General features: G+C 33.1%; 1 protein-coding gene across 1 annotated transcript; it reads left to right on the forward strand.

Moving 5' to 3' along the window:
- The first annotated feature begins 557 nt into the window (after positions 1-557).
- Positions 558-5,679, forward strand: LOC105769327 (PHD finger protein ALFIN-LIKE 7). The gene is made up of 5 exons (XM_012589879.2): positions 558-1,081; positions 1,198-1,230; positions 2,830-3,058; positions 4,975-5,101; positions 5,196-5,679. Exons 1-5 carry the CDS (start codon positions 985-987, stop codon positions 5,466-5,468), a joined length of 759 nt encoding a protein of 252 aa, XP_012445333.1. The 5' UTR covers positions 558-984; the 3' UTR covers positions 5,469-5,679.
- Positions 5,680-13,399: the final 7,720 nt, after the last annotated feature.

Here is a 13,399-nt window from a genome sequence, read left to right on the forward strand (position 1 = left end):
GAATTCATAGTTTTATTTATTAATTTATAAATATAATAATTATACTTAAACCTATATATAGCATATATATTAATTTAAGCCAGATCAGGAGGCCTCCCAAAAATCTTATCTAAGACGATTTAAATAAAAAATTGATTATAAATCTTACTTAAGTTCAACTTTCAAGTAATATATTTTATTCAAACCATTTATATTTTAGATGGAATAACTAGATCCTTGAATAAATCTAATATAATAATTATCAAATTATTTTCTCTCAATACTATTTGATAAAAAGAAAAAAAACACGTATCACAATTTGTGCTAACAAAACCACTCTAACGGAATGAACCAATTTGAAAGAAAAAATTGTAATTAGGATCAAATTGAGACATGTTAAAATTTAGTGATTAATATGAAATTTGCTTCAAAGTTGAAGGACTATCATCTATTAATCCTTTTGACAAATTTAACTTCTTTATCCCTTTGAAATCAAAAGTTCATCATAACTATTAATTTATTAAATAAATTTCTTCACTTCAATAGTGGTGTGGACTGATGGATCCCTTTAAAACCTAGCTTCGTTTTACTATTAAAAATAAAAGTAAGAAAGAAAAGAGAGAGAGAGTAGAGAAAACCAAGGCAAAGGAGCTAGTTTAAAACCCCCCGGCCTCAATCTTTTGGTCTAAAATTGGCTTTTAGTTTCCGTTATCCGTCTTCTTCTCTCTTTCACAAAGTGTATATTTTTATATAAAATAATAATTTGAAGTAATTCCCAATTCCCCAAATCTCAATCCCACCAAACCCTACAATGAAAACCCTAATTCATTTTACCCTTTAGTTTCTGATTTGCTGCTCTCAAAATTCTATTCTAAAGTTTTGTCCACGTATTATTCTCCTTTTTGTTTTTCTTTAATATTTCAATATTTGCATATATATAGATAGAGATTAAGGATTTTTGGGTTAGTGGGGGGAAATCTTTGAAGGGGAATTTGAGAGAAACAAATGGAAGGGATACCACACCCGATACCGAGAACGGTAGAAGAGGTCTTCAACGACTTTAAAGGCAGACGTGCTGGCTTGATTAAGGCCCTCACCACTGGTTCGTTCCCTTTTCTTTCTTTCGTTCTTGGTTTCTTTTTTTATTTTCCATTTCAAAATTACAGATGGATTCAATTAATTAGTTTTTGTTGTCATATTTTGGGCTTTTTATGGCAGATGTTGACAAGTTCTACCAACAGTGTGATCCTGGTGGGTTTGCTGTTTTCTATACATATTTTCATTCTCATAGTTGACGCTGCACCGTGGACTCTGTATCTGTCTGTTTTCCTTTTCTCGAGTTTGCTTTCTTTCATTTGGGTTACTTTTTCTATATCTGTGCGAAATGGGTTTTATTATTATTATTATTATTACGTTTTTCTAGTCAAAATTTTGCTAATATTTTTATTTTCTGAATGTCTTAGCTGCAGACTCTTTAGTGAAAACTAAAAAAAAAAAAAAAACCCTCAGAGTCAAATGTATTTCAGTGAAGCAGTTAAACTTTGTTTTCATACGTGATGGCTGCTTGATCAGATAAATTCTGTAATATTTGGCAATTGGATTTGCAATTTGTAGTTTCCAGTTTTACCTACTTTTTTTAATTTGATTTCCTTTTTGCCCTTATCAATCCATAAATAATTCATGCTTTTTTCTGTCTTCATGTTTTACGTGGAGTACACAGTAAATGGCTCCTAATTCAATTCACTTCAATCGCGACAAGTCTTGTATTAGTCATTTCTCACCTTTCTGGTTTTAGTTCCTCTAGATCATTTATCGTATCAGCCCCTTTAGCCTTTTCGATGATTTATAATCGTGGTTTATTTGCTACAGTATACTTGCTTTGCCTGCGAGGTGAACAGAATTTGGAAAAAAGTTACATGAATGAGTTACCTTTCTTGCAAGTGTACTGTCAGGTTTTTATTTAATCTACTTACAGCCTGCATTACTATTTTGATAGACGGTTTTCAAATTAACCTTTTCAGTCAAGTGTTCATTCTCAGCTTCATGAAAATTTGAAACTTGGAAAGCTGCCTAAAAGCATGTTTCAAACGGTTGCCTAACCTTTTCTTAATAGCCTTTGCCTTTTCATGATGTTGACATGCTTCTGGTTATTTTCTGTACTAAAGTGTAGGTCCATTTTGTTAATGTCCATCTCTTGTGTAAAACTCCAATGTGTAGGTCCATTAACAGTTACAAGATTTTTTTATTAATCTAATTTGAGAGTGGCTTCATTCAATTGGAAATATAAAGGTGACCAAAAAGAATAGAAATACGGTTATCTTTGTATTTTATGTGGACTAATTGTCTTTAATGTCACACTCAAAACTACTTCTCACGAATTCATTTATGTTTTCTTCCTTGATGGCTAGTGATTTGCTTGAGTTTCTGTATTATTCTTATAATGTAGAGCTGTTTAATGTCAGAGTGGAAATAGAATATCTAGTTTTCTTCATTTACAGATGGAAACTAGGCTTTATGCTTCAATATGTCACATTTGCATTCTATATGTAGACACATATTGTATCTTGGATGTAATTTCATTTCTCAGGAGCAGTTTGGTTCTGATTCTACTTTAAAAAGTACTACTGCAATATGGTGTTTATAGCTATCGATTCAATTTAACATCTCTGTTCCTACATGTGTATATTTTATACATTATTAGGAAATTTTGAATCTATAATAGAAGTTTCTAGCTTGACTTAATTACTTAATGTGCTGTATGTTCATTGTGATTTATTTCAGCAAACTTGTATCTTTGGAAAAAAAAATGAATTGACATTTATTTCCCGAATTTATTAAATTTATCTGCAGAGAAGGAAAACTTATGCTTGTATGGACTCCCAAATGAGACATGGGAAGTTAACTTGCCTGTTGAGGAGGTGCCTCCTGAGCTTCCAGAACCTGCACTAGGCATAAACTTTGCTAGAGATGGAATGCAGGAGAAGGACTGGCTATCCTTGGTTGCAGTTCACAGTGATTCATGGTTGCTTGCTGTTGCTTTCTATTTTGGTGCACGGTTCGGGTTTGGCAAGAATGAGAGGTATGTTTGCTTTTTACATCTTTTATGGCACATTGAGTCACAGTTTTCACTGCTCAGTTGCAGCCGTATCATGTTCGAATTTAGTGCTAACTGCATTATTCTCTTTGCATATTCTAGTATAGAAAAAACAGTACCCTATCTCTCTTCAAATGAGTTTATTTCGAGTTTATAGAAGATTACCAATCTAACCAGTCAATCATTCAAAGCATAAATTCAAAGCATAAAGTTAAAGAATGAAGCAATATTACATGTACAAAGTTGTAGAAAGTTCATTTTAATCCTCATTTCCATTTTTAACTTCATGTACTTTTTTGTTTTAAGTTTGGTAAGATGAATTTGGTACCATTCTGGTACTTTCATTAGTATTTTTTTGACTTGCCATAGGTGTTTGTGCCTTACAATCAAACGAGAAGTGACTGTCCTTTTTCATTTTGTACCTTGCTGAGTTTGAGAGAACAGTTTGAGCATTGAGTCTGGATGCCAAAATGCTAAATGAGATGTTTGACTATTATTATTTAATCCTAACATATGTCTTGCATGCCATAGAATGGTAGAGTGAGATATTGACCTAAATGTTTTCACTCTTGTTAGAAGTTCGTCGCATGCATGTGTCTAAGCTACCAACAATGGTTAAAAACAGATCAGTTGGCTGAAGTGGTAGGTCTAGCAGTTAAACCATATGGATTGAACATGACTACCGTGGAGCCAATCGGAAACTGAAAAAACTGGTAAACCAGATAGTCTTTTTTAAACCAAAAAATTGGCCTTTTAAACCCATTTAAATTAATTTGTGCAATAATAATGAAATTTATTCCTTTTCATTATTGGTTTCTCGTGAATTTAATTTTCTATATTTAAAAAAAAATTCCTTTACTTTTTTATTCTTTTCAAACTTTATGATTTTTATGATATTTTCTTAATTATTTTTAATTTCTGTCCTTTTTATTTTTATTTTCTTAGTAGTTGAAACAGCTGGTTCGACTAATAGAAACAGCAACCAATTGAATCAGCTGGTTCGATCAATTGAACCGGTTGAACCAAATGTCCAACCAGTTCAACGGTCCGGTTTTTCATTCATTGGCTACCAATATTATGGTCACATGTTTTCTGGTCTACACTATCAGGAATGTTGCTATGTTGTTTTTTTATAATTATTATTCTAATTTTATTTTAAGATGTTATGTCCTGCACAACCAATGAGCAGTCCATAACCCATGGACTGCTCATCGGCTTGTGAATATACATTGGTTAATATTTTTAGTACAGGACTTGCTTTAGGAGGGAACATTTGACACATTTGGGGATTTGGATTTGTCTTAAAGATTTGGAGTTTGAATTTAGGGAGAGAAGCAAAATTAGCTCTTAGTTTCATTGTTGCAGTGGTGTGGTATTTGATAAAAAAAATGAACATCGAGAATGAGGCAGCTGTGGGAGAAAAAGAAAAGGCCCTGTTTGCTGGGGATATGTAGAAAAATACCACTTCAGCTGCTATCTGTTAATTTGAGCCCTCTAATTGTTGTTTCTCTTGTTGAGCAATCTTGTATCATTGAACTAAGAATACAGTTCTCTCAACTTCCTTTTGTTGAATTCTATATTGCTCCGACTCTTCTTATATCTGATACATATTAGAGATGGGTATGAGGATATGAGTATGACCACTCCAAAGACCCTCCAGATATTTGGAAAAACATAGAAAAAATTGAACGTACCCACAACCCAGTATGAGGGATGTAGGTTGAGTAAAAGAAAAGAAAGACTAAATACAGCTTTTCTCCTGAACCCGGGATTAGGTCACATGTGCATCACATGCATGCTTTCCTCGTAAGGGACTAGAGCTGTGAGGGGTCTTGGGGGTGGGGGAGTGTCCTTCATCGCAGGTTTTTGCTATTGCTAATGTTAATGTTTTTTATTGGCAGGAAAAGACTCTTTCTAATGATAAATGATCTTCCAAGCATATTCGAAGTTGTTACTGGAAATGTAAAGCAGTCAAAGGACCAATCTGCTAATCATAACAGTAGTGGCAAAAGCAAATCAAGTGCTAAGGTGGTACAAAGTTAACCGCAAATTCCTGTGTTGTTCTTCCTTTTGCATGCACCCATCTGATTTTATGTCACATTCATATCCTTGGTGTTTGCAGTCTCGTCAATCTGAACCCCAGAGTAAGATGGTAAAGATGTCTCCACCATCCAAGGATGAAGATGAGAGTGGGGAAGAAGAGGAGGAAGATGATGAACAGGGTGCCACTTGTGGGGCTTGTGGAGATAGCTATGGAACAGATGAATTCTGGATTTGCTGTGATATCTGCGAGAGATGGTTCCATGGCAAATGTGTGAAGATTACACCTGCAAAGGCTGAGCACATCAAGCAGTACAAGTGCCCAAGCTGCAGTAGCAAGAGGGCTAGAGTTTGAAAGTAGTAGGTTCAGAAATTGGACTTTAAATCTATTTAAAACGAAACAGACAAGGTTGGTTTTATAGCCTTTTTCGTTACAGTTTAGAAGTAAAACAGAGCTTGGTCCGTTTAGTTGATGAATGAATTTTATGACTGCATATGGGATTTTATGTTTTGCTACTCTTTGTTCCTGCTTTGTTTAATTTTTATTGACAATCGTGTTCTAAACTGATGCTGGTTTCTATATTTACTTTATTATGCATACATATACACGAACACAAGGGAACTACTTATTTATTATATCAATTGGAACTATTATCTGTATTAATGGTCAAAAGTCTTTCGTTAGATATTGGTAATTGATAGGAGCAAGTTGCTTGAGCACAAGAAGAACTGAATTAAAATCTAGAAAAGAAGTAATCAGACTAGAAATTGTGCCAGAACACGAGAAAAATAAGGCACAAGCTTAAAAGAAGCAATCAATTTTGAGAAGAAAGACAAATCTCAACGCGATTTTGAAGGCAACGCAACAAATCCAAGGTTTTTTTTTTAAAGAACGAATGGTAAGAACATGTTAGAAATGAAAAAAAAAACCAAATTAAAAATAAGATAAAAGAAATAAAGATATGTCCATGGTGCCGTTTGAAGAACTTCATCAAACACTATAAACGGTTCGAATTCACCCTCTAAAGCAAAAACTTGAAGAGTTGAAAAACTTTATTTCAGTCTTTAATGTATAATGCGGAGAATTTTATATAAACTTGCTAATTACATAAAAATAAAAAGTAGTATCTTGTTGATTAAGAAAGATAAAACAAACTTCTAAACACCTTAAAATACCTAAAAATATTTTAAATTTTAGAATAAATAAATAATAATAATATAAAATCTAATAAATACAACATTGCGCTCATATATAATCAAAATTAAGCTTTAAAAATCAAACCAATATGATTTTAAACTAGAATTAAAGCTTGAAACTCTTAATTTTTCGTAATAATCCCGTCTAAAAATTTTGCTCGCGCAGTCTTTACTCAAACAACCTTAACTTGAGCTGTTAGACTCAAAATCGAGTGATTCAAAGTGCATTCCGAAGCTAAGAGAGCTCTTTGATCATTATGAAGACATATCAACTAGGAAATGTTTGGATCCCTTCCAAAAATGCACCACAAGTCAACTTATTATAACATGGGCTAAGTGTGTGGGCTTGATTGAACTTCTTGAAGTTTGACGCTTAAGGTTGTTAACATCTTTCACACGAACAAACTTTGGCCCTTTAATTCGTTCTTGATCTTTGATGAACTCCAAAGTCCATTTTGAAGCTTCAACTCTTCCTTATGGAATATTTTGGTCACGAAATCTTGTACAATTAGGTTGAGTTTTGTACTTCAATTTTTGAAATTTGAATTTCATGATTGGGCTTTGAGGAAAATTGAGTCCACCACCATCATGAGCTTGAAATTGGGTTAGGCTGCTCGTATCAATAATTTACAAAAAATTGGACGTGATTGATATAGTAGAATGAAATATGAAACATAAAAAAAAAAATACAATATCAAAGGACTTTTTCATTTTTTATCAGCAACTTTTTCTTGTAATTACAAATAAGGTATTGCAAAGTTATTAGAAGCATGTATCCTTATGCTTAAAGTCATGTTTCTAAAACTGTTTGAAGTCAATGTATTGCTAAGATGAGGATTGGACAGAGATTCACATATATTGATGAAGTATGCGAGATAGTTATACATAGTATAGGAATAGTGTTACGAGTATCGAATATGACACACCGAGAGAATCTGACTTGGTAGAATTACTCAAGTATTTGAGGGATATGTTATCATGTAATAGGCATCGTGTAAAGTAGTCTATTGATTTACGATAGGTTCAACTTATACAAGGAGTATTATATTTTAAGTCACTGCAAAATAAGTCTCAAAACAATGATGCTTTTAAGGTATAGATAAGTGATCCAAAGAGGATATATCTCACTTATTAATTAGATCAACAATATAATAAAGTAGAACACTTTGAGAAAAATAATTTCTTTAGTTTCTAGAATTAACTTTAAGGTTATAAATTTTAATACAATTTAGAGCATAAGTATTTATGTGCAATTTAAGATATTTGGTGGAAACATTATATCTACCTATGTTATTATTTGAGCCCTTAATTGAATTAATGCCATAAATCAATTGAGCACTAATTCAATTGAAATTTATTAAATGACTAAACTTTTAAACTATCTATTATATGGGTTATATAAATAATTTAATATATATTTTGAAAATAAAATAAAATAAACTTTTGAACTTGGGTTGGATTGACACAATATCTAGTGTGGGCTGACCTAATTATATTTTATATTCACACAGTAAACACTAACAATGCTGTCCCGTTGATCAGGAAACAAGGCCATGTCATTTAATGAGTTTAACATCTTGCCCCCGTGACTGTCGCCATGTCAGATAGAATTGCGGGATGAAATAAATAAACCTATTGAATGGGGCATTCACTTTGGCATAATGTGATGGCAAATTTGGATGTATAGAAATTGCGGATTCTGTCATGTTGAGAATTTCAACTCTTTTGATGTGGTGACGCATTCTAGTGCTTGGATTAGGAACGTGAACTTAGCATGGTAAAAGGATGATAAGATACGAGAGGGAGTGGGACTTGTTCAATGGGAACCACTTAATGAAAGGGTGGATCAAAATCAACTTTGATGAGGTGTTACGCCTGGAAGCTATGATGCATCTTCAGGGGACCTTTTTTTTTTTTTTTTGTAAAAATAATTCATTGTATAAAACCCACATACTTTAATGAATTACAGTATGCAATTTGTTATTATTGTTTTTTTTTAAAGGATTAATTCTTGTCAAAACAAGAAAGTCCCAAGTAAAACTTTTCAACAAGTAAGATTCAAATTTATCATTTTATTTTTACAGAAAAAAACTAACAACTTATACTGATATCATCTTTTTATTTTAAATTTTCAATCGTTCAAATATATTCAAAATTAAAAATAAATTTATAATTTGCCATTAAGCTTCTAAATATATCTCTTAACATTTAAAAAATTAATTAAATCCCAACTTAATGCCAAAATCCAGTGAAATGGCTAACGATCTGCTACTACCAAATAAACAAATTATGTATCGATAATGATTTGACGAAACAATCAAATCTGTTTTCCTCATTGATCAGGACAAAATATTATGGGAAAAAAAATCTCCGCTTTTCACTCATCCAAATATTCTAATATTAAAAAAATATACTATCAAATTAAAAGAATATATTAATCTTATTATATAAAAAAATATGAATAATCTGTTGAATGTTGTATTTTTAAGAAACAACACCAATTTAAATATTGGAAACAATTTGATTAAAAATATCAGAACCTCGAAAATATATAAAACTATGGAAGGCATCATGTCCGGTTGTGGAGGGTGGATGTTTTCGGAGTTGTGGATAGAAAGTTGGTAAGTCCCGTTATGTGCTGAAGAAAATTACAGTGTTTCTTCTTGGGACAACCCAGATTGACTGCTTGGGTTGGGCCCTTAATATTTAATAACAAAATATGACCTGTTGACAGGTTGGGAAGAATAAGCCGACTACCTCCATTACCTTTTCTAATTAAATCTCTTTTAGTAATTTAAGAAAGTGGGGGAATCTCTAATCAAGCTTCTTCTCCTCGTCCTACCATACAGATTGGCCCATCCTATCTCTATTTTAATTTATTTTGTGATAAGAAAATATTTCAAGTATGGAGATATCCCCTCCACACACCGACGGCACTTGAAACTTCCATGAACTACAGTCCAAGAATATCTACAATTTTCTAAAATATATTGGGATTTTGGAATGAAAGATTCTTCATAAACACCCATGAGCCTCACTGGAATTTTCCATGCTCCCAGGTTTGACTCTCCCTCCTCCCTCCTCCCTCCTACTTTAGCTCTGAGTGGTCCATTATTTTAGTACCACATCTCTATATAAAAGAACGGCCGTTTATTACCCATTTTATTATTGGTCCGTGTGTGTTATCTATATCAACTTTAATTTGGATGGCACCAACCAACCATTCAACTTAAAAAGATCAAATTAATTATTACAAGGTTGTACGAAAGCAAAAAAAGAAGAAGAGAAATTATGAATTTTGGAATTACTATTGCTTTTTTATGCAATATATATCGTTTCAGTGAGTAAAGTCTCTTCTTTTCTTTTTTAAATTATGATCATTCTCATGGTCGAGATCAAAACTCTTTTAAGTATAATAAATGAAGATAATGTATGGTTTTTCCTTGATTAAGCAACCCTTTTCCTCAACTGGTGATGAGCTCATCCCAGAGTCCCCCCACCCCCACTTCTCTTGGGTTCATGACAAAAACTCATAGCCCAATTTGGGCATCATGAACCAAGCCATAGCAACGGCATGTGATAGCTTGTGCCCACATGACCTAATATCAAAGCTTTTTCAACAGTCATCACCGTCCACACAAAACACACAAAATGCAAGTACATGAGGTACATGATAGATAAGTCATCAAATGAGCCTTGGAAAGAATCCACTCACATTCTCCATTTGGGCATCATGATCGATACATATACTACCACTTTATATAATACATATACATAATCATTAATAATAACAAAATTGCGGAAACATCAATTTGGGTGGCTTATAACCCTACCTTACCCATATTTTTGATGGAGGGCAAAAGGGTACTTTGATGTTATGATCATTGAAGTCGAAGTTAGTGGTGTGGCCAAATAAGTGAAGAAATAATGGTTAAGGTATGAGAAAAATAAAGAAACTGTAGAGAGGTAGATATCTGGCAGGACATTGTATGCATTAGGGAGGGGTGGGGATTTGATGGGTACAGTTGGCTTTGATTTGATGGTTTGGTCCCCCAATTCCAGAGCCTCTCTTTCGCTAGCTTGTTCTCAGTCTCGCACACTCAACTCAATGCTCAAGAAATTAACGTGTGCGTTGGGTTTCTTTCATGTTTGCCATTTTGGAATCTCTTGTCCGGACGTGGTTAGTGGGTGGGTCGGTCGGTAGGACCCAATTCCCCATAATTCACTTATATCTCTATAGTAGGTTTTTTTTTTTTTACTATTTCATTTTTTAAATTGAGTTTAAATTATTTTTTGGATTGCGTTTCAATTCAGACTCTCTTTTTCTTATGTGTCCACGTCATAAATATACTAATTATTAATCTCAAGTTCTCTACCAATTTTAACAAGAGGAGAAAAAAAGTTACCCGGATTAGCCCTAATTGTGTTTTGAAAAGTTTAAGTGTACTAAACAAATATAAATATTGTCTTTAAAATTATTAAAGAATAATATAAATTCACACAAAATTCGAAACCACCCTTGAACGCCCAGTAGACCTTTTATCTAATCAAATAATGAAGTCCATCTACAACTTGGTGGAAGTAAATAACAAATGTTTGAGTCGATTACTTTGATCAATGAAGCTTAATTGAGTGTTAAATTTTATCAGAACCCAGTACTCAAAGCTTCTTCCTATTGCATCTGTGTAAAACCTTTTAACCCACTCTTCATGGCCTTACGGAAGTCTCTCTAATGGCACTAATAGGTGGAAACGAATTAGCATCTATTTCCAACCCAAGTTTTGTATCAACGAATATCTAGCAATTTTAATATATATATATCAAAAAAGTTTTATGAAATGTTTTGGATCACTAATGGGTAGGTTAAATTGGAATGTGTTACTTGTCGTCGTGGCAATAGTATATGCTAATTTCAACAAATATGCAAAGAGTTCCATTGATGATCTTGTATGATATTTTTATGTTATTATTTTTCATGAAAGAAAGATTTCCCACATATGCCAAATCTAAGCGATATATATAGCTACTTAATTAATATCATTACCTAACTAATATAATTGACAGATCGATTATGAGTGCATGTTTGGAGAAGTAGATAATGGAGAGAGATCCAAAGCTTAATTAGGAACTCTCAAGTATGATTGTGATCTACGAAACTATAAAATAAATTAAATAATTTAGCTAATTTCAAAATGATTATATTTATTAAAATGGATAAATGGAATATTATAATGTAAAGTATTATGGTTTCTAAGAAAAGAGAGACTGCGCAAGAATAATGATGGGCTATTAGGGAGATGAGAAAATCCCTTGAAAGACTACAAAATCCAATTGTTCCCTTAATTTTGCAAACCCAGATTTTATATTATTTTAAGAGTCGTTATTTAAATCAAGTAGAAAAATAAAACAATTACATATGGTGTAATTAAATTAAGGTTGCCTGCCACAACATGGCCCTGGAACTCTTAATTTACTCTGACACCATTAACGTTTCTTTCATTCTTCCTTTTTCCAATTTTTAAATATTTATTTCTATCTCAAAAACCAAAGAAGGAATGGGAGGTTATGGTTATGGAGCAAACCAAAGGAAACAAGCCTCGAGAATAAAGGTAGGCATCTAGCATGGTGTCTTTCTTTCTTTCTTTCTATGTTTCTCACTCAGTCTGAGATTATCTTTGCTTTTTAGCTGCACTTCCCACATGGAACTTCTCTTGTCCCTTTCTCTTGGAATTTTCAGATTCTTTATCTTATTTTCATACCTTTTTATAATTTCTTTTTCACCTATATAATACCCCCACACAGCTCTTTGTTATCACTAAGAGTCAATATTGCAAATAATTTTGACAAAAAGAATTAGAAACATATATTCAAAGAAAATCTCCCATATTTGATGCACCGATTAAGGTGTAATGATAGTATAAATTTAGGGTTTTGTTTTATGTGTGTTGGATTTGATAACAATCTTGAAATACGGCCCTCGAGTAAAAGAGCAGTGATAAATCAAGCTAATTGGCATCAATGTGCAAATAATGATGTCCCTTCGAGACGAAAAGGTTGCCATTGGATCTGGATATAGATTTAGATTGTTCATGATCAAAGCTAGGAAGGGCCAGGGCGTAGCAGCTTCCTACAAACTATGCCTTAATTTTCTCTTTCCTATGTTTTCAGGCTATCTATCTATGGATAGCTGGCTAAGGTGCAAGAAAATAATGAAAATATATTAATTAGTGGTAGTATAATAATGATGATGATGAAATAAAGCAACGCAATGGGATTCCCTGCTGCATGGGAGAATGGGCATTCTCTCTCTCTAAATGGAATGTTACATATACCGATTTAGTGGGATTTGTTTAATAGATTTGATAATTTTGATTGCTTGATACCAAGACCATTAGATATAATTGTTGGTACAAGATATGGTGTAGATTTTGGGTGCTTCACATTTGATGGTTTTGAGTCACTTGGTTATTATATATATATTATATATATTAGATGTTATACATAGTCTCACTTAATAAGTATCTTATTGGGTAAGGCCTGAAGGAGGGTTGCAGAGATTTTTGGTGGGGTGCAGTCGGATATGATAAGTGGGACTTGGTGTGGTTGTACTTTAGCTTAAAGAGTTTGTCCTTGAAGTTTTGGAGAGTAATGAAAGTTGATGTACGTGAGGTTGTATTAGACATTACCTCGAGATTTTGTTATTGTCACCATCGTGGACATCATAAAAAATCACAAAATTAAGGAGATCCAAAGCCTTTTGAATGGGTCAACAATCAACCAGCTAAGGACTAGTACAACTAGATCGACAACACCGTGCGCAAGCTGATGAGGTTTATTAATGACGACACTCCACCAAATGTAGGAACCTTGCTCAAGCGAGAGAAACTAAGAGCCATTGAGACCCCCGACTAAAGAAAATGAGATGAACTTTGAGAGAAAAATGTGAAAATTGCACATGGTGGTCCATAATCACTCCACTACCATTTCAATGGCCAATAGCTTGAGCAGGAAGGGGAGAGAAGACCTCAGCGTTATTTTATAGGAGAAAGGCCCGTGGCAATAGACCCTAGGTGGCAGAAGCTAAAAGGC

Source organism: Gossypium raimondii, chromosome 5, assembly GCF_025698545.1.
Source record: "Gossypium raimondii isolate GPD5lz chromosome 5, ASM2569854v1, whole genome shotgun sequence".
In the NCBI taxonomy this organism is placed as follows: domain Eukaryota; kingdom Viridiplantae; phylum Streptophyta; class Magnoliopsida; order Malvales; family Malvaceae; genus Gossypium; species Gossypium raimondii.

What these genes read in the sequence shown, in the direction of transcription:
- LOC105769327 (XM_012589879.2), top strand. Translation starts at nt 985, where the DNA reads ATGGAAGGGATACCACACCCGATACCGAGAACGGTAGAAGAGGTCTTC. An exon ending in CTACCAACAGTGTGATCCTG is followed by an intron (nt 1,231 to 2,829) that starts GTGGGTTTGCTG and finishes ATTTATCTGCAG; the next exon opens with AGAAGGAAAACTTATGCTTG. An exon ending in AAAGCAAATCAAGTGCTAAG is followed by an intron (nt 5,102 to 5,195) that starts GTGGTACAAAGT and finishes TGGTGTTTGCAG; the next exon opens with TCTCGTCAATCTGAACCCCA.